Genomic DNA, 24,170 nt, shown 5'->3' on the forward strand with positions numbered 1-24,170 from the left:
GTCGCTACGGTTGGCTTCGAAAGGGATTATTTAGAGAAGCGTACCCATTGGAAGTCGCAGCGATTGTGCGCTCCCGCCTATTTTTGGAAGGAAAATATCCCTTTCTTAATAATTGGTAATGGCTGTTGGGAAGTTTCTGCGTCTGTTACTCCCTCTTTGATTTTCTTTTGATTGAATAACGTTCGCTGGTTTTTAATGTGCTTCTCTCTGTGTTTGCCTTTGCCCTCTGTTGCGGTGAAGTCTGAAACTCCACCCCACCGCCTTCCCTGATTTTTAGTTTCTTCCACTTTACTTGAACTGTTGGCTTTTCGCTCTAAATTTTTTTACCGAAAAAATGCTAAAGGGTAAACGAATACTGGAAACAAAGATCCGTTTTTGGTGGAGGCGGGGTCCCCCGCAGTTTCTGCTCTTTCCGAAATGCATCGATCTACCAAAAAAAAAAAAAATCCTTTCGGAATTAGGGAGCGCGATGGTTAATGGGTTTGTGGGTGTTGTTGTGCGAGAAAGCGTTTCAAAGTCATTTTCATTATAAAGCCCTCCTGCCCTTAAAGGAGGTGGTGAGTTGCCGGTTGCTACTCTGTTTGGCTTTGTTGTGAAACCACGAATCTTCCACATGCCAGAGAAAAGTGCGTAACGCTTGTGCCAGTTTAAAGTGATCAACGTGCAGTGGCGCCAAAGCCTTTTTTTTCAACGAGGTGCTGCCGTTTCTGCTGTTGTGGGTTGTGTAGGATTTTATCCCAACCCACCTTTGGAAGAAGGCCTGGTGGTGGGGAATAAACGGCTTTTTTATTGCTCTTGTTGAATGCAGGGTTCTTCGTGGGAAAACCATGTGTTTACTTCCTTAGGATTGGGCGACAGATGTGGTGATAAATGCGATCCTGGGATCTAAGGCTGTCAAAGTTTGGTATCCAAATTGCTTCGCTAAACTGACAGGCCCGTGCGGGTTCGGCGCGATAAAAGTGATAAATTTCACGGATTCGTCAATAAATGCGGACTGCGCCAAAGAATTTTCTCAGTTGAGCGGCAGGTTATCGGCTAGAATTTTGACGAAGCGCGGATTCTTTTGGCTTGCTGCCGGGTGGGGATCTTTCGCGCTAGTGGTTCCGTTGGCCGTTTGCCTTCTCTTTCTTTAGCTGCGGCAACGGTGGGGCACTTTACCCCTTGGGGCGGTATTCCTCTCAGATTTCAGCCATGAGGAGGTTTGCTATATTTCACCTCCGCACCACCCTATATTAGGTATTTCTTTGTGGGTGTCTCTGCGTTTGATGCGGGCGTGTTTTTAAAGAGCAGATAAAAGAATACGTGAGGTCCCAAGATTTTTTTTTTCTTTTGGAACCGGCTCTTCCGTATTGAAATGAAGTGGCAGAATATTGGTTTGGCTTTTTTTTTTTGTTTCTTACGCCCCTAGAGGGAAGGCGTCCTAATACTCTTTGAGTTCTTCTTTTGTTTCCTCAGGTTTGGAGGTTCTATTTGAAACCAGGTGGTTGGAAAAAAAAAAGACCGCCTGTATATATCTTCGGGGGTGTGGTTGCTGGTGGTTTTTGGTCGGTTGGGGCGCGGGTCCGGGTTGAAAGGTGCCAGTTATAGGATTCGCGGCGCTTGTTTTGGGTAATAAAACCGTTTATTTTCCTATGTTATGGCTCCTTTATCTGCTTCATTTCCTTCTTTGGAGGGCCAGTGCGGAAAGACATCTCGGCCCAAAGGCCCGCCAAAGGACCGCAAAAGCGCAGAGCGGAAATAAACATTGGCGCCAAAAAAAAAATGGGTTTTCAAAAGGAACGGGGAAGCATAGGAGGCACTGAAGCCCAGCTTGTCCCTTTTTTTTTCTTGCCTCTTGTGGTTTATTCCCCTTTCGGGGTTGCGGGCGCCCCTCCAGCCAACCTGACGATGGGGACCCCCAGGAGGGGCGCCAAAAGAAAGAAACAAATTGATAAACATTTTGGCGGGAAATCGTGGCATTCGTTTTGGGATCTGTGTGTTATGGGTGGGTTTTCTGTTGTGCCCCACGGTCCCGGTGTAGATTTCTCGCGTTTTTGATGTTGTGGGTGGCTTGGCTGGCGTTGGTGTTGCGGGTTTCGGCGGCCACGGCCGAACCAAAGGGGAAAGACCAAACCGTTAAAAAAACGAAAAGGCGCACCACAACACCAACTAAGCGCGTGCATCGGTAGAATATTATTGTTTCTAATGATGGAAGGTGCTGTAAAAAATAAAAAAAAAGGTGACTTTCCCGGTTTGTAGGTGCGGGGGTTCCTTAAGCTTTTGGTGGGGTTTGCGTTGGCCTTTTCGTCCCAATTTTTAGGTACCCCCAACTTGTCTGTACCCAAATGTTTGTTTATGTTTTCGTTTTATCTACAGTTCCATTTTTTTTTTCTGTTTTCATAAAAAATTATGTGTTTTGGCAGGGCCGCGCCGGGTTTGTTATCGCCCCGCGGTTGCGTGGTTTCGTGCGGGGTGGGGTCGGCATTTCGAGGTTTTTTTTTTATTTCTTCCTTTTGCTTTTGTGTTCTTCCCTTCCTTCTGCCAAGCCACCCCAGTTCCACAGAAACCCCAAAGGGGCTAAAATAAAAACCCTTGAATGCGCAAGTGGGTGGGAATAAATATATTCCAAGTGTGTGGCATTGCGTCGGAAAACGGTGTATGAGGTTAAAGGGGTTAACTTTTTCAACGCCCCGCAATTTCCCAGATCGATTTTTGAACCAGGAGGGGTTGATAAAAGTTGCCCCCACCGACATTTTTCGTTTTTTTTTTTTTTTTTTTTTTTTTTTTTTTTTTTTTTTTAGTTGCCACACGAAATGGCAAATCACATATTCTCCTTGTTTTTTTTCCCATCCTTTATACGGGAATGTCTTACCTGGCGCCTCCCGGATTCGGCGAAATGGGGGCGATGTTTTCCGGGTGTTGGCTTGTGGGCGGCGGGGTGTCTCCCAAAAGGCGCCGTTGCGGGGGTGGTCGTCGGGCGCCTTCTCTATGGGAATTGTTGGTGGCGGTGGTGGTGGTGGCGGTGGGGTTGTTGACTCCAGGTGTTTATGTACGGTTTCTGTGCTGGCATATTTTATTTTGAATGGTGTCATTTGTTTATCCTTTATTTGGCCAATGTTTTTGGCGAGGGCCTTCCGTTCTGTGTTGGAAAAGGTATTTTATACCCAATTGGTTGGTGCCAGTGGGGTTTTCAGCTTTAAGAGTAAGTTTCTTGTAAAGATAACAGCTGCGGATGCTCTCCAGAGTCTTCCCTTAAACAGAAGAACTAGAAAAAAATATATATGGGGGCCAATAGATCCCTTCACCGCTTCAGGTTGGAGACGGCATAAAACCTTCTTGGTGAATAAATCTGCTTCTCTTCAGCAGAGCTTGTGGCAACTCCCTTCTTTGAAGTTTCTTTATTGTACTAAAACTCTCTGCCTCATGAAGAACCGTAGCCGTTTTTTTTTAGTTGGAATTACCATGATATAAAGTTCCATTTTCGAATTACGCATTCTATCCTGGCCACTGTTTTGGCCGTTAGAAAGAGATTCTTCATGAATGGTTTAACTTTATTGTTTTGTAAGAAACGCATCCTATGCGTGCTTGTGTTTTGGAAGTTGCTCGCGCACACCCGCCAGGCCTCGCAAATAAAGAATCCCATTGGGCAGCTGGGGTTGGAAATGTTGGTCCGGATTAAAGAAAAACTTTTCCTTTTTGACTTTGCCATTATTTTGAAAAGGGCTCGAGAAAATATCCCCTTTTCACCCGCCTTTTGGGCGTTGAAAAAAAAAAAAGACGGCCGCGGCGGTGCCAGAAAAAAAAAATATATATACCTCATCCCGGGCTTCAGAAAAAAAAAAATGGTATATCCTTTTCATTGATTCGGAAAAATGTAGGTGATAAAATATTTTTATATTTGGAGTTTTGAAATCTCATAGTGGTTTGTTGATCTTTAAAGCTTGGTGCCGTAAGAATCTTTTGCTTTGATGTGGGGCCGTTGGGTGGAACTTGGGTTTTGGAGAAGTTGGTTGGCACAACGATCCCAAAGGGTTGCCTTGCGGTTTTGGTTGGGCCTGGAGGGCGCGAGGGCCGTTGTTATACCGCCGGTGCCGCCGCACGCGAGCACAATTAAAGGAAGAGGACTTTCAGTGGGGAAGCGCAAAACAAAAAAACAACAGACACAGAACTTTCAGGAACTTGAAGGGATAAAAGAAGAACGCGGCGTGGCGCTTGGAGCGATCAAACGATGGGGCAATAATGTCAAGGGAATCGTCCTCACCAAAGGCGTTCCACACACCCCAAGAACATCCAGAGGCAACAGGAAGGGTCAAGGAAAGAAATAAAGAAAGAAAAAAAGCCGACCCTTTTCCTTCGAAATAATTTAAAGCGCCGCCTTTCGCCACGAGTTTGAGCGCCGCGGCATGGACGGAAGATCCCGCCCGCAGGAAATCCCCCCCGCGTCCGCGGGGGCACAAAAAAAAAAAAAAAAAAAGAACCCCCTGGAACAGTTATGTGCCCCGACGCAGGGGTAAAGGGTTGCCTTCCCCATGCCGATCGCGTTCGGCCATGGGAAGGGATGGGGCGCCTTTCGAACCTAGCGCGTTTGGTTTGGCCTCGGTTTATTTTGGGGGGGCCTTTGTCGGGAGGGGGCCCGCCGCCTCCTGAGGCAAAGAACGGAATCCCATGGGAAAAAACAAAATGGGGATCCGCCTTTCCCCACGCGCGGTTTGTTTCGGCGTTGTCTTCGGCGGTTCGTTCCTCTACTGGCTGGGTTACGCTTCGCATCCCCCTCGTTTCGACGTCGAGGGGGTTTTCTGAGGTTTTACCCGCCGGCGCCGCCCGGCCGAGGGGGATCCGAACCACCGCCAAAACAAAACCAAGCAACAACAACAACAGACTACAAAAAAAAAAAAAAAAAAAAACCAACCGGTTCCTTTCGTCCCCACCTTGGCTTTGTGGGCGGGGGGTGTGTGTGGTGTGGGGGGCGAGGCAACGAGAGAGAAAAAACAGAAAAGCACCAGTACACCGCTATTCCTACACACGCGCGTAGGGTCAAGCAATAAAACAAAGAAATTAGATACATATTAGGAAAAATATCCATTATTCAAAGAAAAAGAAGAATCATCCAATCCTAAGTAAAAAAAAAGATTATATACGAATTAAATTTTATTTGGTAACATTACAGAGATAGCCACACACACAAAAACAGCAATAATAACGGATAATGTATAAACCTCTCTCCATGTGTTGATTTCTCCCTGTCCAATTTACAATTTGCAGTGTCCCCATAGGAACAAGCAAATTATATGTTACCCCATTCACACGTAATGTGAAAGATAAAAAGAAAAGAGATATTATTTACCAGAATCACACAATTGCAGAGTGAGAGACAGCACAAGGAGCACAGCAATACTCTGCTTACAAGTATAAAAAAAGAAAAAAGATTAGGTATTTCCACACAAATTGATGTACCCTAGTCCAGTGGGTGTCATCGGGATTAATTTTCTCGATGCTTAGTGTACTGAACACAGTAGCAGTTATATTATTATTATTATTATTATTATTATTATTATTATTATTAACAGTAAACAAGTGATTACCAACACTCTCTGGAAGGGACCCCAGCACAGTGCTCAGCACACGGCCATGCAGCCCAGCACAGAGAGCAGCAGCAGCAGGAGTGGAACACGCAGTAACGCAGGGCTGCTACTGCCGTCATTTCGTGTGATGCCATTCGTTTTTGAAGCATTCGTGGGTAGAAGAGATGTTTCATTTGTCTGTTCCTGTGCCTGAGACTCCAACTGTTTTTCTTCCTTCTCTTTAGCAGCAGCAACTGCGGCGTCAAGTTTCTCTAGGACATCCTCCACATCAATAGCACGAAGTCTAGCATTGTCAGCATGTTTGTAAGCCTCAATTACCGCGCTTTCTGCCTCTTCAATTACTTTCATTGCCGCCTCAGCATCTCTTTGTCCACCAGGAGAGTTGATTATGTCTTCAGTTTTCTTTGCACTATCAGAAGTTCTGACGGCCACTTCTATTGCTTCGGTTGCAACCTCCCTCGCCTTATCAATGAGTTTAAGACCTTCACTCTTCGTTCTGTTCACCTCTTCTGGGTTAGCAGCAATTGTTTCCAGTTTCTTCTCAATGTCAAGAGCAAATCGTTCAGCTTCATGCGTGGCATCTTCAGCAGCCTTGGTGGCTTTCACACACTCCTCTTTCAGACTCGAAGTCTCCTTAGCCTTCTGTTGTGCTTCCTTAACAAGTTCTGACCTGTCATGTGAAGCAGCATGAGCCACACCCACACAGCAGAACAGAAGGGCCAACAGACACAACACACGATACGGCAACATGGACATTCTTGTCATTAATACCACTGAGGATCACTGGAGTCTGCATGTGTGTGTGTGTAAAGAAGAAAGAAAGATAGAAAGAAAGAAAAACACCAGTACACCGCTATTACTACACACACACATATGGAGTCAAGCAAGAATACAAAGAAATTGGACACATTAGGGGAAAATACCCATTATTCAAAGAAAAAGAAGAATCATCCAATCCTAAATAAAAAAAAAAGATTATATACGAAATGAATATCATTTGGTAACATTGCAGAGATAGCCACACACACAAAAACAATAATAACGGATAATGTATAAATCCCTCTGTGTTGGTCTCTCCCTGTCCCCATTATAATTTGCAATGTCCCATAGGAACAAGCAAATTATATGTTACCCCATTCACACGTAATGTAAAAGATAAAAAGAAAAGAGATATCATTTACCAAAAATAAACAATTGCAGAGTGAGACACAGCACAAGGAGCACAGCAATACTCTGCTTACAAGTATAAAAAAAGAAAAAAGATTAGGTATTTCCATACAAATTGATGCACCCTAGCCCAGTGGGTGTCATCGGGATCAATTTTTTCGGTGCTCAGTGTACCGAGCACAGTAGCAGTTATATTATTATTATTATTATTATTATTAACAGTAAACAAGTGATTACCAACACTCTCTGGATGGACCCCACCACAGTGCTCAGCACACGGCCATGCAGCCCAGCACAGAGAGCAGCAGCAGCAGGAGTGGAACACGCAGTAACGCAGGGCTGCTGCTGCCGTCATTTAATGCCATACCACTGTTATTCGCTGCACCATTGAGTAAGGCGTCAAGGTTTTCTCCGTGGATATTAATAGTAACAGTAGAACGGTAGTGCTGTTTTTGTTTTTCTTGTTTTTCTTGTGTTTCCCTTGTCTGTTCCTGTGCCTGAGTCTCCACCGGTTTTTCCTTCTTCTCTTTGGCAGCAGCAACTTCGTCGTCGAGTTTCTGCAGGGCATCTTCCACAAGTTTAACATAAGTGTTCGCACGATCCTCAGCCTCTTTAACAACACGTGCTGCGTTTTCCGCCTCTTCAGCCGCATCCTCTGCCTTCATTTTTTCTTCTTCATCAGGAAGAGCAAACACTTTGTTTTTAGTTTCCGTTGCACTCTCTGTAGTTTTGTCGGCCACTTCTTTTGCTTCAGCTGCAGCCTGCGTTGTATTTTCAATAAATTTACGACCTTCAATCTTCCTTTTCTCCACCTCTTTTGGGTCAGCAGCAATTGTTTCGAGATTAGCCTTAATTTCCTCAGCAAATGCTTGAGCTTTATGGGCGGCATCTGTAGTAGCGGTGGTGATTCTCTCACACTCCTCTTTCAGCTTTAAAGTCTCCTCAACCTTCTTTCTCGCCAGCTCAACATACGGTGACTTGCCATGTGCATTTGCATGAGTCACACTTACACAGCAGAACACAATGGCCAACAAACACAACACACGACACGGCAACATGGGCATTCTTGTCATTAATACCACTGAGGATCACGGGAATCTGTGTGTATGTAAAGAGAGAGAGAGAAAAAGAGAAAGAAAAACACCAGTACACCGCTATTACTACGTACACACACATATATGGAGTCAAGCATGAATGTAAAGGAATTAGACACATTAGGGGAAAATACCCATTATTCAAAGAAAATGAAGTTCCATCCAATCCCAAGAAAAAGTAAAGATTATATACGAATTGAATATTATTTGGTAACATTGCAGAGATAGCCACACACACAAAAAAAAAACAATAATAACGTATAATGTATAAATTTCTCTGTGTTGGTTTTTCCCTGTCCTAATTACAATTTGCGATGTCCCCAAAGGAACAAGCAAATTATATGTTATCCCGCTCATAGATAATGTAAAAGCAAATAAAAAAGAAAAGAGATATCATTTACCAGAATCACACAATTGCAGAGTGAGAGGCAGCACAAGGTGCACAGCAATACTCTGCTTACAAGTATAAAAATGAAAAGAGATTAAATATTTCCACACAAATTGATGCACCCTAGCCCAATGGGTGTCATCGGGATTATTTTTTTCTTGGTGCTCAGTGTACTGAACACAGTAGCAATTATATTATTATTAACAGTAAACAAGTGATTACCAACACTCTCTGGAGGGACCCCACCACAGTGCTCAGCACACGGCCATGCAGCCCAGCACAGAGAGCAGCAGCAGCAGCAGGAGTTGAACACGCAGTAACGCAGGGCTGCTGCTGCCGTCATTTAATGCCATACCACTGTTATTCGCTGCACCATTGAGTAGGGCGTCAAGATTATCTCCGTGGATATTAATAGTAACAGTAGAACGGTAGTGCTGTTTTTGTTTTTCTTGTGTTTGCTCCACCTTATTTCCTTCTGTAAGGCCTTGCTGCTCACCAAGAGATGTTTCCTTTATCTGTTCCTGAGACTCCAACTGTTTTTCTTTCTTCTCCTTGGCAGCAGAAACTGCGGTTTCGAGTTTCTGCAGGGCATCTTCCACATGTTTAGCATAAGTTTTCGCAGCGTCGATATCATTAATAGCAGCCTGTACCGCTTTGTCTGCCTCTTCAGCTGCTTTCTTTGCCCCCTCAACTTTTTCTTCTGGTACACCAGGAAACATGGCTTTGTCTTCAGTTGCCCTTGCACTCTCTGAAGTTTCGTCGCGCACTTTTTCTGCTTTCTCTGCAGCCTTCGTTGCATTATCAATGAGTTTTTGACCTTTACTCTTCCTTTCCTCCACCTCTTTTGGATCAGCAGCAATTTTATCAAGTGAAGATAAAATTTCGTTAGCAAATACATGAGCTTCTTCCCCGGCCTGTCGAGCAGCCGTGGCCGCGTTGTCGCACTCCACCTTAAGTTTAGAAGTTTTTTCAGCCAATTCGTTTGCTTCCTTCACCAAATTCACAAAATATGGTGAAAGAGCATCAGCATGAGCCACACCCACACAGCAGAACACAATGGCCAAAAGACACAACACACGACACGGCAACATGGACATTCTTGTCATTAATACCACTGAGGATCACTGGAATCTGTGTGTATGTAAAGAGAGAGAGAGAGAAAATAAAAGCACCAGTACACCCCTAGTACTACACACACACACACATACATATCGAGTCAAGCAATAGTGTAAACGAATTAGACACATTAGGGAAAATACCCATTATTCAAAGAAAATGAAGTTCCATCCAAATCCCAAAGAAAAAAAAGATTATAAACAAATTGAATATCATTTGGTAACATTGCAGAGATATCCACACACACAAAAACAATAATAATAACGGATAATATATAAATCTCTCTGTGTTGGTTTCTCCCTGTCCCCATGGGAACAAGCAAATGACATGTTACCCCATTCACACGTAATGTAAAAGCATATAAAAAAGAAAAGAGATATCATTTACCAAAAATCACACAATTGCAGAGTGAGACACACCACGAGGTGCAAAGCAATACTCTGCTTACAAGTATAAAAAATGAAAAAAGATTAAGTATTTCCACACAAATCAATGCACCCTAGCCCAGTGGGTGTCATCGGGATTAATTTTCTCGGTGCTTAGTGTACTGAACACAGTAGCAATTGTATTATTATTAGCAGTAAACAAGTGATTACCAACACTCTCTGGAAGGAACCCCACCACAATGCTCAGCAACAACAGCAGCAGGAGTAGTAGAAGTATTTGCCACAGCTTCACTCGTTGTGTTACCGGCCTTGTGGATTCCATCATCTGAATGTACTATTCCTTCAGTCGCTCTTCTTCCACGTCTCTTCAGCAGCACGGAGGGAGTCTAGTATCTGTCTTGCTGCCTCCTCCGCTGCTTTGAAAGCATCGCTTGCTTGCTTTACCATCTCCTGCCCCTCACGTATGGTGTTCATTACCACATTCGTGTTGGAATCCACAGTTTCAGTGAGTTCTTTAGTTACAGCGGCACGTAACCTTAATGCATCTTTTATTTTCTCACTATTATCACGCTTTTTTTGATTTACTACTGGATTATGGGAATGAGAATCATAAACAACTTTGATACCACTTCTTGTTTTCGACATGTTCTTTAGTTGCGACAAGTCCTTGGGAAGAAATGCATCAACTGCCTCCGTTGCTGTACTTGCAGCTACAGTAGCGCGATTCACTGCCTCTGCGGCTTTCTCTTTCGCCATAGTGATCTTCTTTTGCATCTCTACTACCTTCTCCACTGCCACAACGGCTGCTGCCTTCCACACAGAATTGCGTGTTGTAGTCTTCACATTCTGCACTGCTCTCAACACCTTTTTGGCCTGTTGCAACATCGCATCAACATTCCCTTTTAGTTCATCTACACTAGCCACCGTCGTGTAAAGAACGATATGAGCGGTGGTGATGCTATCCATAACACTCAGAACATTACTAACAGCAACAGACATATTGTCTTCAAATGACTGTGCTACTGGTATTTTCTCTCCATGCTCTGAGTAGTTATCACTTTCATTAACTAAGAGAATTTTACTTTTTTCAGCCATCTGCATTAGTCCGGTAAATATGTCTTCCACATTCCTTTCGGCCAGCTTAAGTGCCTCATCTGCCTTTACAACCGCATCCTCCACTCTTCTCTTTTCTTCAGTAATAGTCTGCACAACATTGTCATAGGACTCTGGAGCAGTCTTCGCCTTTGTGTGTGCTGCTGTAATACTCTCCACCAGTTTGTTGGCGAATTGCAGAGCCTCCTTGACACTCTCAGAGGACTTTCCATTTACCACTGATGATACCCGTGTTGCTGCTGCTGATGTACCTCCACTAGTGGCAATCGTATCTCCCACTAAAGGGGCAGTATTATTTGCAGATACCTGCCGTGCCTGAGAAGTACCCGTGGCATCACTTACACCCACACAGCAGAACACAATGGCCAACAGACACAACACACGGCACGGCAACATGGACATTCTTGTCATTAATACCACTGAGGATCACTGGAGTCTACATGTGTGTGTAAAGAGAGAGAGAGAGAGAAAGAAAGAGAGAAAACAGAAAATAAAAGCACCACTACACCGCTATTATTGCACACATACATAGACTCAAGCAATAATGCAAAGAAACTACACATATTAGGGAAAATACTCATTATTCAAAGAAAATGAAGTCCCGCCCAATCCCCAAGAAAAGGTTATAAACAGATTGAATATCATTTGGTAACATTGCAGAGATAGCCACACACAAAAAAACAATAATAACGGATAATGCATAAATCTCTCTGTGTTGGTTTCTCCCTGTCCGCACTACAATTTGCGATATCCCCATAGGACCAAGCAAATGACATGTTACCCCGCTCATAGATAATGTAAAAGATAAAAAAAAAAAGAGATATCATTTACCAGAACCACACAATTGCAGAGTGATACACACCATGAGGTGCACAGCAATACTCTGCTTACAAGTATAAAAATGAAAAAAAGTTTAAATATTTCCACACAAATTGATGCACCCTAGCCCAGTGGGTGTCATTGGGGTTAATTTTCTCGGTGTTCAGTGTACTGAACGCAGTAGCAATTGTATTATTATTATTAGCAGTAAACAAGTGATTACCAACACTCTCTGGAATGGACCCCACCACAGTGCTCAGCCCAGAGATCAGCAGCAGTGACAGTTTCTTTGTATTTATTACACGAATATCAGCAGCATTATGAGAGCGCCGTCTATTTTCTTTCTTTTTATTCAGAGCAGCATCAGCCGCGGCATCGAGTTGCCCAATGACTACGTTCACACGTTTAACAGCAGCTTCCGCATTCTCCTCAGCAACGTAAGCTGCAATTGCCGCTCTGCGTGACAGGTCCGAGTCGTTGACAGCTTCTATCGCAATTGCTCTCATATTCGTTGTGTCCATACCAGCCAATGCAGCCTCCACACATACCGTCGGCCATGTTGTTTAAAACCTTTTCTGCTTCTTCAACAGCAGTTGCGTCTGTAACAATAGTCTCTTCTGATTGCGTTATAGTTGTGCCAGACGCTTCCTCTTCTTCGGCTGCGGCCTCCGTTGCACTATCAATGAGTTCACTACCCTTCTTCGTCTCCATCCCCACCTCTGTTGTGTTAGCAGCAATTTGGTCGAGATAATATATACTGCGCATGGCAAACACTGTGGCATTTCGGGCGGCCCCTTCAGCAGTCGTGGCGACATTCTCGCACTCCTCTTTCAGTTTCATAGTCTCCTTAGCCATCTCATCCGCCCTCTTCACCATTCTAGCGGTGTGTTGTGGATCAGCAGCATGAGCCACACCCACACAGCAAAGCAGTAGGGCCACCAGGCACCACACACACACACACACACACATATCCACACGTGAAACACCGTGGCACAGAATTATGGAACAGTCAAGAGTGGAAGTTGTGTGCGCATTGGCGGTTGTAGTTAACTAATTGTGCCCTCAAGCAGTGCGTGCATATTGCTGTTTAAACTTGTACTATTTGGCGAGCTCAGTTTTGGGGCGGCATCAGAGCAATATACATTCTCGCTTCCTGCTTCCGATTTAGTCAGCAAAGTTGTAATGTTGTCGCTTAAACTGAATACGACCAATTTCGGCCCTTTCCAGGGCGTGTGTATCTACAAACCTTTTCTGAAAACAATGCTGCCATTCCTTCTCGAGTGCGGTGCGAGCAACGGTTCCAGACTCTGTGAAATGTTGGCATTGACCCCTGACGAGTGTTTGAATGGCCTGTGCAGGTAATTTAATTCATCCGCCCATTTCCACCACTGTACCCTTAAACACTTGGATTTGGGCTTGTGCAAGTTCAAGAAGGTAGTGTACTATTGGAAGATTTTAAATGCATTCATTAATGTTTGTGCCAAATTCCCTATCATATAGCTCAGATTTAGTTTTACATCCGCTGCATTTTTCCGATTAAATGTACTTGGGAAACGATTCATCCTTCCCTCCAACTCTTCCGCCTGCTGCTCATCCTTAGGCATAGACGCATTACATTTCTCCAATTTGTCATCGTACATTGGTTTGGCCTCATCCCAATAGGTACGATCACCTGTTTCTTCCCACTTACTCATTGCGTCAATGACCGCACTACAGGTTTCGAAAAAAAAAGCTTCACCATTGCATTCATTGTTTATACGATCATGAAATTCATCTTTTGCCTCCTTAAACCCATCTGCAACTGCATCAAAGTTTTTGGCCTTGAGTTGACAGTACAGCAACACAGTTTTATATCTCAGCTGGTGCCACTTCGTCAAATATTGAACACCCCCCATATGCAAAACCCTCGTGAAATATAGTTCTGATCGGTATTTTGTAATCCGCACTGCCTTGGAATCAGATCCATGCCGATGGTCTGTTAAATCTGAGTAGCTTATGTGTCTTTTATACTGAGCAACACATTCTTATTCAAAAATCCCAACCCAAGCAAAACGTGCTTTACACAATTCACAATATTTCCTGTTGCCATACGGTTTTTTGTTGCGCTGGTTTCCATTTCTAACACGCATTTCCATCGGGCGACACCTGACGCGGCAACACATCCCATGATAGTTGCCTCATAGTTTGCCTGTAATTCTGATTCTGTGACCAATGATTAAACTTAATAATAATAATAATAATAATGCGAACATCAACATGCGGGAGAATGTAACACAAAACGTTAGGGAAATTAAAAAATGTAGGTTATGAGAGGTCCATCAATCTAAAGTCATCATTTATTTCACTCTCAATACTCGCGGCATATGGGCCACACTTAAATTTAGTCTTGTGCTTCTTTTTACGCTCAATTTTGCACCAGCACGAGTCAAAGGTCTACTCCCACTACCCACTCGTGATGTAGTTGACAAAGTTGTAGCAGTGTCTGGTATGGCGGCCCGCGGTGATCTCGAACCTTTCCCCGACGCAGATTCAGGGGATTCTCTCCTCGAGCTACTTCTTGTGCCAGATACCCATTTTGTTGAACCACTCCTGTCACTTCCACTCGAACGTGGTGTGAGCGTTGGTTTCTGACTCCGTGAAATACTGGAACTAACCCTTGAGGACTCTTTGGCTGACCTATGCAAGCGATCTGATCCAAGCGCACCTTTCTTACACTTTGTCTCAAGTTCCTTGATTTTCCTGCCCTTTTCATCCACTTCATTCTTCAATTCACGAATCTCCCTGCCCCCTTTACCTACTTCAACCTCCAATCCATGGATCTTCTGACTTCTTTTCTCCACTTCTCCTTTCAACCCACGGATCTTCTTGTTCTTTTGCTTTACTTCACCCTTCAATTCACAGATCTCTTTGCTCTTCTTCTCCAGTTGACCCTGCAGTTGACAGATCACCTGGCCCTTTCGCTCCACTTCACCCTTCAATTCACGGATTTTCTTGCCCTTTTGCTCAACATTATTTGTAAGATCAAGGATTTTCTTTCCTTTTTGCTCAACATCATTTTTAAGATCAAGGATTTCCAAACCATTTTGCCCAATATCATCTTCAAGTTCACGGATTGCCATACCATTTAGCTCAAACTTATCCTCGCGTTCCTGGATCCGGCTATTGGAATCCAAGAAGGAAAACATCGCTGAAATATTTTCGGCGCATTCACTAATCGTTGCCTTAAACTCTTTCTCATATTGCTCTCCCTTAGCCTCAAACGCATTCCAATTTTTAAACTCGACATCGTACTTTGTTTTGGCCTTATCCCAAGCGGTACGATCACCTGTTTCTTCCCACCCATCCAGTGCTGCAACGGCCGCACTCCAGGTAAGGTAAAGACAGTCGCCATTACTTGTTTTTATATGCTCACGGAATTCATGTTCTGCCTCAGCAAGCTCACGTGCAACAGCATCACAACTTTCTGCCTTGAGTTGCCAGTACAGCATCGAAGATTTGCACATGAGCGTGTTCCACTTTATCCAATACGGCGAACGGCCGTCCCATGTAAACTCCTTCGCCCGGGTTAGTTCTGCGCGGTACCTTGCGATCTGCGCTGCTGTACAATCAGCACCGTGCTGCTGGATAATTAAAGTTGCGGCATTTTCCCATTTTTTACACTCCGCGGCACATTCTTGTTCACACCTTTCAACAAAAGTAATCTCTGCCTTCCAAGATTCCGCCCAAGCAAGATGATATTCCCTGGTGTCGTCCGATTTTTGTTTTGCTAGCTTCCTTTTCCCATCCCTTCCCACCTTGGCAGCTTCCGTGACCTTCTTGGCAGCCTCCCAGCGCTTGACGGCGGCATCATATTTGACCTGTAATTCGGATACTGCGAAGGCGTTTGACCTTTGAACTTCATTCTCAAGCACTGCGGCATATTCCTTACCTTTAGGCTTAAACGCATTCCAATTTTTAAACTCGACATCGTACTTTGATTTGGCCTTATCCCACGCGGTACGATTACCTGTCTCTTCCCACCTATCCAGTGCTGCAACGGCCGCCCTCCAGGTAAGGTAAAGACAGTCACCATTACTTGTTTTTATATGCTCATGAAATTCATGTTCTGCCTCCTCAAGTTTAGATGCGACTGCATCACAGCCTGCTTCCTTAAGTTGCCAGTACAGCATCGAAGATTTGCACATCAGCGTGTTCCACTTTATCCAATACGGCGAGCGGTCCTCCCATGTAAATTCCTTCGTACGGGTTAGTTCTGCGCGGTACCTTGCGATCTCCGCGACATCGGAATCAGCACCGTGCTGGTGGTACATTAAATTTGCGACGGTTTCCAATTTTTCACACTCCGCGGCACATTCTTGTTCACACATTTCAACAAAAGTAATCTCTGCCTTCCAAGATTCTGCCCAAGAAAAATGAGATTCCCTCGTATCTTTCGGTTTTTGTTTCGCTAGCTTCCTTTTCTCATCCCTTTCCACCTTGGCAGCTTCCTTGATCTTCTGCGTAGCCTCCCAGCGCTTGACAGCGGCATCATATTTGGCCTGTAATTCGGCTTCCGTGAGAGTGGTTAATCTTTGCACTCTATTCTCAAGTACCGCAGCATATTGCTCACCCCTAGGCTTAAATTCATTCCACTGTTCCCATTCAGCATCGTACCGATGTTTAGCCTTATCCCAAACGGTACGATTACCTGTTTCTTCCCACCTATTCAGCGCTGCAACGGCCGCCCTCCAGGTAAGGTAAAGGCAGTCACCATTGCTTGTTTTTATATGCTCACGGAATTCATGTTCTGCCCTCTCAAACTCACGTGCAACAGCATCACAACCTTCTGCCTTGAGCTGCCAGTACAGCAGCGAAGATTTGGACATGAGCTTGTTCCACTTTATCCAATACGGCGAGCGGTCGTCCCATGTAAACTCCTTCGCCCGGGTTAGTTCTGCGCGGTACCTTGCGATCTGCGCTGCATCGGAATCAGCACCGTCCTGATAGGAAAGGAAATGTGTGGCGGTTTCCCATTTTTCACACTCCGCAGCATGTTCTTGTTCACACCTCCCGAAAAAAGCAAACTCTGCCTTCCAAGATTCTACCAAAGCAAGATGATATTCCCTCGTATCTTTCGGTTTTAGTTTCGCTAGCCTCCTTTTCTCATCCCTTCCCACCTTGGCAGCTTCAGTGGCCTGCTTGGCAGCCTCCCAGCGTTTGACAGCAGCATCATATTTGACCTGTAATTCAGATTTTGTGGCCGTGGTTATTTTTTTCATTTTATTCTCAAGCACTGCGGCATATGGCTCACCCTTAGGTTTAAACACATTCCATTTTTCCCATTCGGTATCGTACTTTGGTTTGGCCTTATCCCAGGCGGTACGATCACCTGTCTCTTCCCACCTATCCAGTGCTGCAACAGCCGCCCTCCAGGTAAGGTAAAGACAGTCACCATTGCTTGTTTTCATATGCTCACGGAATTCACGTTCTGCCCTCTCAAACTCACGTGCAACAGCATCACAGCCTAGTGCCTTGAGCTGCCAGTACAGCATCGAAGATTTGCACATGAGCGTGTTCCACTTTATCCAATACGGCGAAAGATCGTCCCATGTATACTCCTTCGCCTGGATCAGTTCTGCGCGGTACCTTGCGATCTGCGCTGCATCGGAATCAGCACCGTGTTGGTCGATCATTAAAAATGCGACAGTTTCACATTTTTTACACTCCGCAGCACATTCTTGTTCACACCTTTCAAAAAAAGCAATCTCTGATTCCCAAGATTCTGCCCAAGCACGATGATATTCCCTTGTGCCCTTCGGTTTTTGTTTTGCTAGCTTCCTTTTCTCATCCCTTTCCCGCTTGGCAGCTTCTGTGGCCTCCTTGGCAGCCTCCCAGCGCTTGACGGCGGCATCATATTTGACCTCTACTTGGGCTTCCGCGAGTGTCGTTAATCTTTGCATTTGTTTCTCAAGTACTGCGGCATATTCATCACCATTAGGCTTAAAATCACTCCATGTTTCCAAGTCGGCATCATACTTTGATTTGGCCTTATCCCAATCGGCACGATCATCTGTTTCTTCCCACTTATCCAGTGCTGCAACAGCCGCATTCCAGGCTTCGCGAAAGGCTCTACCATTGGATTCATTGCTTATACGATCACAAAAATCATCTGTTGCGTCATCAAGCTCATCTGCTTCTGCATCACAGCCTTCCGACTTGAATTGGTTGTACAACTGCAAAGCATTGGATAGCAACTGATGCCACTTTGTACAATAAGGAGAGGACCAATCCCATGCAATCTCCTTCGTGCAGGTTAGTTCTGCTCGGTACCTTGCAATCTGCGCTACTTTGGAATCAGCACCGTGTTGGTGGATCATCCAACTGGCGTGACGTGCGTGTTTCTCATACTCCGCAACACATTCTTGTTCACATCTTTCAAAAAAAGTATTCTCTGCTTTCCAATACTCTGCAGAAGCGAGATGAGCTTCAATGGTACCTTTCGGTTTTCGTGCTGCCAACTTACATTTCTCATCCCTTTCCCGCTTTGCAGCTTCTGTGGCCTCCTTGGCGGACTCCCAGTGCTGGAAAGCGACCTCATATTTGACCTTTAATTGGGATTCCGCAATCGCTGTTAATCTTTGCATTTCATTCTCAAACTCTCCAGCATATAGATCGCCCTTGGGATGAAACACATTCCATTTTTCCAATTCGGCATAGTACTTTAGTTTCGCCTTATCCCAAGCAGCACGATCACCTGTTTGTTCCCACCTATTAAGTGCTGCAACGGCCGCATCCAGGGCTTTGCGAAAGGTTTTACAATTGGATTCATTGCTTATACGATTACAAAAGTCTTCTGTTGCGTCATCAACCTCATCTGCTTCTGCATCACAGCCTTCCGCCCTGAGTTGGTTGTACAGCATAGAGGCTTTGGATAGCAACTGATGCCACTTTGTACAATAAGGAGAGGTCCAATCCCATGTAAAATCCTTTGCTTGGGTTAGTTCTGCTCGGTACCTTGCAATCTGCGCTGCTGTACAATCAGAACCATACTTGTGGAGTATCAAACTGGCGTAGCGTGCGTGTTTCTCATACTCCGCAGTACATTCTTCTTCACACTTTACAAAAGAATTAAACTCTGCTTTCCAATACTCTGCACAAGCATGATGATATTCCCTGGTACCTTTCAGTATTTGTGCTGCCAACTTACTTTTCTCATCCCTGTCACGCTTTGCAGCTTCTGTGGCCTCCTTGGCAGCTTCCCAGCGCTTGAGAGCGGCATCATATTTGACCTGTAATTGGGATTCCACAACTGTGCTTATTCTTTGTATTTCCTTCATAAGAAGTGCGGCATACTGCTCACCAATGGGCTTAAACACATTCCACTTTTTCAGTTCGGCATAGTACTTTAGTTTGGCCACATCCCAAGCAGCACGATTAGTTGTTTCTTCCCACTTATCCAGTGCGGCAACGGCCGCATTCCAGGCTTCGCGAAAGGCTTCACTATTGGTTTCGCTGCTTATACGATCACAAAATTCATCTTCTGCCCGATCAAGCTCATCTGCTTCTGCATCACAGCCTTCCGCCCTGAGTTGGTTGTACAGCATAGAGGCTTTGGATAGCAACTGATGCCACTTTGTCCAATAAGGAGAGGTCCAATCCCATGTAAACTCCTTCATGTACGTTAGTTCTGCGCGGTACCTTGCAATCTGCGCTACTTTGGAATCAACACCGTACTGATGGATCATTAAATTTGCGTAGCTTGCGTGTTTCTCATACTCCGCAGCACATTCTTGTTCACACTTTTCCAAAAAACCAATCTCCGCCTTCCAATACTCCGCACAAGCAAGATAAGATTCCTTGGTGCCTCTCCGTTTTTGTGCTGCCAACATACTTTTCCCATCCCTTTCCCCATCGGCAGCCTCTGTGGCCTGCTTGGCTGCCTCCCAACGCTTGACGGCGGCATCATATTTGGCCTGTAATTCGGATTCTGGGACCGTAGTCAAACTTAATAGTGCTGTAAAGCACTTCAAAATGGACATTTTTGACATTAATAACACTGATAATAGCTGAAGTCTGTGGATGTAGAGAGAAAGAAAGAGAGAGAAAACAGAAAATAAAAGCACCACTACACCCCTAGTACTACACACACATACATAGACTCAAGCAATAATGCAAAGAAACTACACATATTAGGGAAAATACCCATTATTCAAAGAAAATGAAGTTCCATCCAATCCCAAATAAAAAAGAAAAGAGATTATAAACAAATTGAATATCATTTGGTAACATTGCAGAGATAGCCACACACACAAAAACAATAACGGATAATGTATAAATCTCTCTGTGTTGGTTTCTCCCTGTCCCATTACAATTTGCAGTGTCCCCATAGGAACAAGCAAATGACATGTTACCCCATTCACACATAATATAAAAGCAAATAAAAAAGAAAAGAGATATCATTTACCAAAAATACACAATTGCAGAGTGAGACACACCAGGAGGTGCACAGCAATACTCTGCTTACAAGTATAAAAATGAAAAAAAGATTAAGTATTTCCACACAAATTGATGCACCCTAGTGCAGTGGGTGTCATCGGGATTAATTTTCTTGGTGTTCGGTGTACTGAACACAGTAACAGTTATATTATTATTATTATTATTATTATTATTAACAGTAAACAAGTGATTACCCACACTCTTTAGATGGACCCCAGCACAGTGCTCAGCCCAGAGATCAGCAGTGGTAGTAGAAGTATTAGCCACATCTCCACTCTGGGTTACCGGCCTTGTGGATTCCATCATCTTAATCTACTATTCCTTCAGTCACTCCTTCTTCCATACCTTTTCCGTTGTCACAACGGCCTTTTCAACTACACGGAGGGAGTCCACTATCTGTCTAGGTGCCTCTTTGAGCTTTGCTGTCACATTTTCGTACATTTCGACTGTAGCCAAAAGTGACACCTCGTTATTCTTTGCTACTGCAGTGACTGATGCCTTTGCGAGTTCCACTGCTTTAGTGGCCTTCTCATTTGCTTCCTTGACCTTCTCTTGCATCTCTGTTGCCTTCTGCACTGCCTCTGTGGCTGCAGTGTGTGTCTTCTTTGCGGCTTCCGATGCGTTGCGTGCACTTTCTGTGGTTTCCTTCCTGCAGCCCGTCGTGCACTTCTTTAATACGTCTGCTGCCCACTCCACTGCGCTGCGTGTTGTGGTCTCCACACTCTGCGCTGCACTCAACACCTTCTCGGCCTGTCCCAATACCTCAGGAGTTAACGACAATCTTTCCTCAACAGCAGTCTTCGCCGTGTCAAGGAGAGCCTTGGCAGTGTTCGTATTATTCATCACTATATTGAGGTTGCCAGCAGCTTGTGATACATATTATCCCTGAACGAACCAGCTACTTGTATTTTTGCTGTCCCAGTGGGGGTTTCTGTTTTTCCTTCGCTCCATCACGAATTCATTGATGTCATAGTGGGTGTCATTGCCTCTCTCCATATAGTGCCCTGACACTCTCGGAGGTATTTCTATCTAACACTACCGCCTCTGCTTTCGCCGCTGTTGATGAAACTCCATTAATATCAAACATCTTTGTCACTGCAGCGGCAATATCATTTGGGGAACCTTGCCGCAGCTGAGAAGTACACGTGACGCCACTCACATCCACAGAGCATACCACAACGTCCAACAGACACACAACACCTGTATCAAAATGTGAAAGATTCTGGCAGAAAATTTCGGAACAGTCAAGAGTAGGGATTATGAGTGATCCAGCAATTGTAGGCTATCATTTTATTCTCAAGTAGTGCGTGTATATTACTAGCCCTTAGGTTTAATCGCATTATATATATATATTTTCTTCAATTCGGCTATGTTCCAGGATTTGGCGCTAGATCGTGTAAAAATGAGTCGATAGCGACTGTTGTTGTAAGTCGCGCGACATGGTTTTGGGTTTAATACTCCATCTTTGCTGTGTAGATCCTTCAGGGATGTGGTTTGCTTTACCTGGCCTAAACCTACTGGTTTGTTCTAGCATATCCTCTTCAAGTGCACGGATTCTTTTATCCTTCTCCTCAAGAGCACTCTCAAGTTCCATAATTTTTTTTTCAATTTCCTTGTTTTTTTCAAGCTGTTCGCTTTCAAGATCACAGAATTTTTTACGTTGTCGCTCTATTTCACCTTCGAGCAGTTGGATTCGAACGGCTTTTTGCCTGACGTCCCAATCAAGCGAGTGCATTTGACTGTCCTTCTGATGAATCGTGTCCTGAAACAAATGGATTTTGTCACCATTCCGTTGAACTTTATCCTCAAGCATTTGAATTCTCATGCCCTTTTGATTTATTTCGTTCTTCAGTGCACAAATTGCTCCGTCCCTACACTCCACTTCACTTTCCAGCGCTTGAATCCTTTTCTCTCTTTGCCCTACTTCCCCCCTTAATCCACGGATCTGCTCACTCTTTTGCTCAACATCGGTCTCGAGTACCTGAATTCGGAATTGTGTAAGTTCATGAACAATGGAAAACGATGCTGGATGATTTTTAACGTATTTACCAATCTTTACCTCTAACTCTTTCACATTTTGATCGCCTTTAGGTTTAAACGCATTCCATTTTTCCAATTCGGTATCATACTTTGGTTTGGCCTTATCCCAATCAGTACGATCACCTGTTTTTTCCCAACTATCCAGTGCTGCAACGGCAGCTACCCGAGCTCTACAAAAAGCTTCACCATTGGATTCTACTCTTATAAAATCTTCAAATTCATTTCTTACCGAAGAAATACAGTTTGAAACCATCATACGATGTAAAACGAGTCTATCTGAATCAGCAGCTTCCGAATCCATGGCGTTCGCCATTATTCCATGGAACATACACATAACTTTAGCTCTCCACTTGTACCATGTCGACAAACATTGCATACCATCAAGGAGAATACCGCCTGTTCGGATTAGTTCTGCGCGGCACATTGCAATCTGCGCTGCATCGGAATCAGCACCATGTTGGTGGATCATTAAATTTGCGGCGGCTTCACATTTTTTACACTCTGCAGCACGTTCTTCGTTAAAAACTTCAACAAAAATGATATCTGACTTCCAATATTCTGCCCAAGCAAAATGCGATTCTCTGGTGTCGTATGGTTTTCGTGCTGCCAAGTTCTCTTTATTATCCCTTTCCCACTCGGCGGCTTTCGTGACCCGCTTGGCGGCTAACCAGCGCCTAACGGAGGCATCATATTTGGCCTGTAATTCAGATTCTGGGGCCGTTAATAAGTTTGATGATTGTGTAAAACACGGCAACATGGACATTCTTATTATTAATATCACTGATAATAGCTGAAGTCTGCATATGTGTAGAGAGAAAGAAAGAGAGAAAGAAAACAGAAAATAAAAGCACCACTACACCGCTATTATTGCACTCACACATGAAGTCAAGCAATAATGTAAAGAAATTAGACACATTAGGGAAAATACCCATTATTCAAACAACATGAAGTCCCATCCAATCCCAAATAAAAAAGAAAAGATTATAAACAAATTGAATATCATTTGGTAACATTGCAGAGATAGCCACACACAAAAAAACAATAATAACGGATAATGTATAAATCTCTCTGTGTTGGTTTCTCCCTGTCCCCATTACAATTTGCGATATCCCCATAGGAACAAGCAAATGACATGTTAGCCCGCTCACAGATAATGTAAAAGATAAAAAGAAAAGAGATATCATTTACCAGAACCACACAATTACAGAGTGAGACACACCACAAGGTGCATAGCAATACTCTGCTTACAAGTATAAAAATGAGAGGAGATTAAGTATTTCCACACAAATTGATGCACCCTAGCCCAGTGGGTGTCATTGGGGTTAATTTTCTCGGTGCTCAGTGTACTGAACATAGTAGCAATTATATTATTATTATTATTATTATTATTATTATTAACAGGAAACAAGTGATTACCAACACTCTCTGGATGGACCCCACCACAGTGCTCAGCCCAGAGATCAGCAGCAGTGACAGTTTCTTTGTATTTATTACACGAATATCAGCAGCATCATGAGAACGCCGTCTATTTTCTTTCTTTTTATTCAGAGCAGCATCAGCCGCGGCATCGAGTTGCCCAATGACTACGTTCACACGTTTAACAGCAGCTTCCCCATTCTCCTCAGCAACGTAAGCTGCAATTGCCGCTCTGCGTGACAGGTCCGAGTTGTTGACAGCTTCTATCGCAATTGCTCTCATTTTCGTTGCGTCCATACCAGCCAATGCAGCCTCCACACTTACCTTCGGCCATGTTGTTTAAAACCTTTTCTGTGTCTTCAACAGCAGTTGCATCTTGTAACAATAGTCTCTTCTGATTGCGTTATAGTTGTGCCAGACGCTTCCTCTGCTTCGGCTGCGGTCTCCGTTGCACTATCAATGAGTTCACTACCCTTCTTCGTCTCCATCCCCACCTCTGGTGTGTTAGCAGCAATTTGGTCGAGATAATATATACTGCGCATGGCAAACACTGTGGCATTTCGGGCGGCCCCTTCAGCAGTCGTGGCGACATTCT

The 24,170-nt window shown here is 44.2% G+C and overlaps 14 protein-coding genes across 14 annotated transcripts; 2 read left to right on the forward strand and 12 right to left on the reverse strand.

Moving 5' to 3' along the window:
- Positions 1-526: 526 nt before the first annotated feature.
- TM35_000311460 (uncharacterized protein) lies at positions 527-829 on the reverse strand (the record flags this gene model as incomplete). Its single annotated transcript, XM_029028627.1, has 1 exon — positions 527-829. The coding sequence occupies one exon, from the start codon at positions 827-829 to the stop codon at positions 527-529; it is 303 nt and encodes a 100-aa protein (XP_028880026.1).
- Positions 830-1,629: 800 nt separating this feature from the next.
- Positions 1,630-1,959, reverse strand: TM35_000311470 (uncharacterized protein; the record flags this gene model as incomplete). The annotated part of the gene is made up of 1 exon (XM_029028628.1): positions 1,630-1,959. One exon carries the CDS (start codon positions 1,957-1,959, stop codon positions 1,630-1,632), a length of 330 nt encoding a protein of 109 aa, XP_028880027.1.
- Positions 1,960-2,967: 1,008 nt separating this feature from the next.
- On the forward strand, positions 2,968-3,450 carry TM35_000311480 (uncharacterized protein; the record flags this gene model as incomplete). Its single annotated transcript, XM_029028629.1, has 1 exon — positions 2,968-3,450. One exon carries the CDS (start codon positions 2,968-2,970, stop codon positions 3,448-3,450), a length of 483 nt encoding a protein of 160 aa, XP_028880028.1.
- Positions 3,451-3,947: 497 nt separating this feature from the next.
- On the forward strand, positions 3,948-4,304 carry TM35_000311490 (uncharacterized protein; the record flags this gene model as incomplete). The annotated part of the gene is made up of 1 exon (XM_029028630.1): positions 3,948-4,304. The coding sequence occupies one exon, from the start codon at positions 3,948-3,950 to the stop codon at positions 4,302-4,304; it is 357 nt and encodes a 118-aa protein (XP_028880029.1).
- Positions 4,305-5,594: 1,290 nt separating this feature from the next.
- Positions 5,595-6,317, reverse strand: TM35_000311500 (uncharacterized protein; the record flags this gene model as incomplete). Its single annotated transcript, XM_029028631.1, has 1 exon — positions 5,595-6,317. One exon carries the CDS (start codon positions 6,315-6,317, stop codon positions 5,595-5,597), a length of 723 nt encoding a protein of 240 aa, XP_028880030.1.
- Positions 6,318-6,997: 680 nt separating this feature from the next.
- TM35_000311510 (uncharacterized protein) lies at positions 6,998-7,792 on the reverse strand (the record flags this gene model as incomplete). The annotated part of the gene is made up of 1 exon (XM_029028632.1): positions 6,998-7,792. One exon carries the CDS (start codon positions 7,790-7,792, stop codon positions 6,998-7,000), a length of 795 nt encoding a protein of 264 aa, XP_028880031.1.
- Positions 7,793-8,464: 672 nt separating this feature from the next.
- On the reverse strand, positions 8,465-9,307 carry TM35_000311520 (uncharacterized protein; the record flags this gene model as incomplete). Its single annotated transcript, XM_029028633.1, has 1 exon — positions 8,465-9,307. The coding sequence occupies one exon, from the start codon at positions 9,305-9,307 to the stop codon at positions 8,465-8,467; it is 843 nt and encodes a 280-aa protein (XP_028880032.1).
- A 747-nt stretch (positions 9,308-10,054) lies between these two features.
- Positions 10,055-11,227, reverse strand: TM35_000311530 (uncharacterized protein; the record flags this gene model as incomplete). Its single annotated transcript, XM_029028634.1, has 1 exon — positions 10,055-11,227. The coding sequence occupies one exon, from the start codon at positions 11,225-11,227 to the stop codon at positions 10,055-10,057; it is 1,173 nt and encodes a 390-aa protein (XP_028880033.1).
- An 846-nt stretch (positions 11,228-12,073) lies between these two features.
- On the reverse strand, positions 12,074-12,613 carry TM35_000311540 (uncharacterized protein; the record flags this gene model as incomplete). The annotated part of the gene is made up of 1 exon (XM_029028635.1): positions 12,074-12,613. The coding sequence occupies one exon, from the start codon at positions 12,611-12,613 to the stop codon at positions 12,074-12,076; it is 540 nt and encodes a 179-aa protein (XP_028880034.1).
- A 473-nt stretch (positions 12,614-13,086) lies between these two features.
- TM35_000311550 (uncharacterized protein) lies at positions 13,087-13,539 on the reverse strand (the record flags this gene model as incomplete). The annotated part of the gene is made up of 1 exon (XM_029028636.1): positions 13,087-13,539. The coding sequence occupies one exon, from the start codon at positions 13,537-13,539 to the stop codon at positions 13,087-13,089; it is 453 nt and encodes a 150-aa protein (XP_028880035.1).
- A 441-nt stretch (positions 13,540-13,980) lies between these two features.
- Positions 13,981-19,671, reverse strand: TM35_000311560 (uncharacterized protein; the record flags this gene model as incomplete). Its single annotated transcript, XM_029028637.1, has 1 exon — positions 13,981-19,671. The coding sequence occupies one exon, from the start codon at positions 19,669-19,671 to the stop codon at positions 13,981-13,983; it is 5,691 nt and encodes a 1,896-aa protein (XP_028880036.1).
- A 775-nt stretch (positions 19,672-20,446) lies between these two features.
- Positions 20,447-20,962, reverse strand: TM35_000311570 (uncharacterized protein; the record flags this gene model as incomplete). Its single annotated transcript, XM_029028638.1, has 1 exon — positions 20,447-20,962. The coding sequence occupies one exon, from the start codon at positions 20,960-20,962 to the stop codon at positions 20,447-20,449; it is 516 nt and encodes a 171-aa protein (XP_028880037.1).
- A 544-nt stretch (positions 20,963-21,506) lies between these two features.
- Positions 21,507-22,922, reverse strand: TM35_000311580 (uncharacterized protein; the record flags this gene model as incomplete). The annotated part of the gene is made up of 1 exon (XM_029028639.1): positions 21,507-22,922. The coding sequence occupies one exon, from the start codon at positions 22,920-22,922 to the stop codon at positions 21,507-21,509; it is 1,416 nt and encodes a 471-aa protein (XP_028880038.1).
- A 599-nt stretch (positions 22,923-23,521) lies between these two features.
- On the reverse strand, positions 23,522-23,857 carry TM35_000311590 (uncharacterized protein; the record flags this gene model as incomplete). Its single annotated transcript, XM_029028640.1, has 1 exon — positions 23,522-23,857. One exon carries the CDS (start codon positions 23,855-23,857, stop codon positions 23,522-23,524), a length of 336 nt encoding a protein of 111 aa, XP_028880039.1.
- Positions 23,858-24,170: the final 313 nt, after the last annotated feature.

Source organism: Trypanosoma theileri, assembly GCF_002087225.1.
Source record: "Trypanosoma theileri isolate Edinburgh chromosome Unknown TM35_Tth_31_V1, whole genome shotgun sequence".
NCBI lineage: Eukaryota > Euglenozoa > Kinetoplastea > Trypanosomatida > Trypanosomatidae > Trypanosoma > Trypanosoma theileri.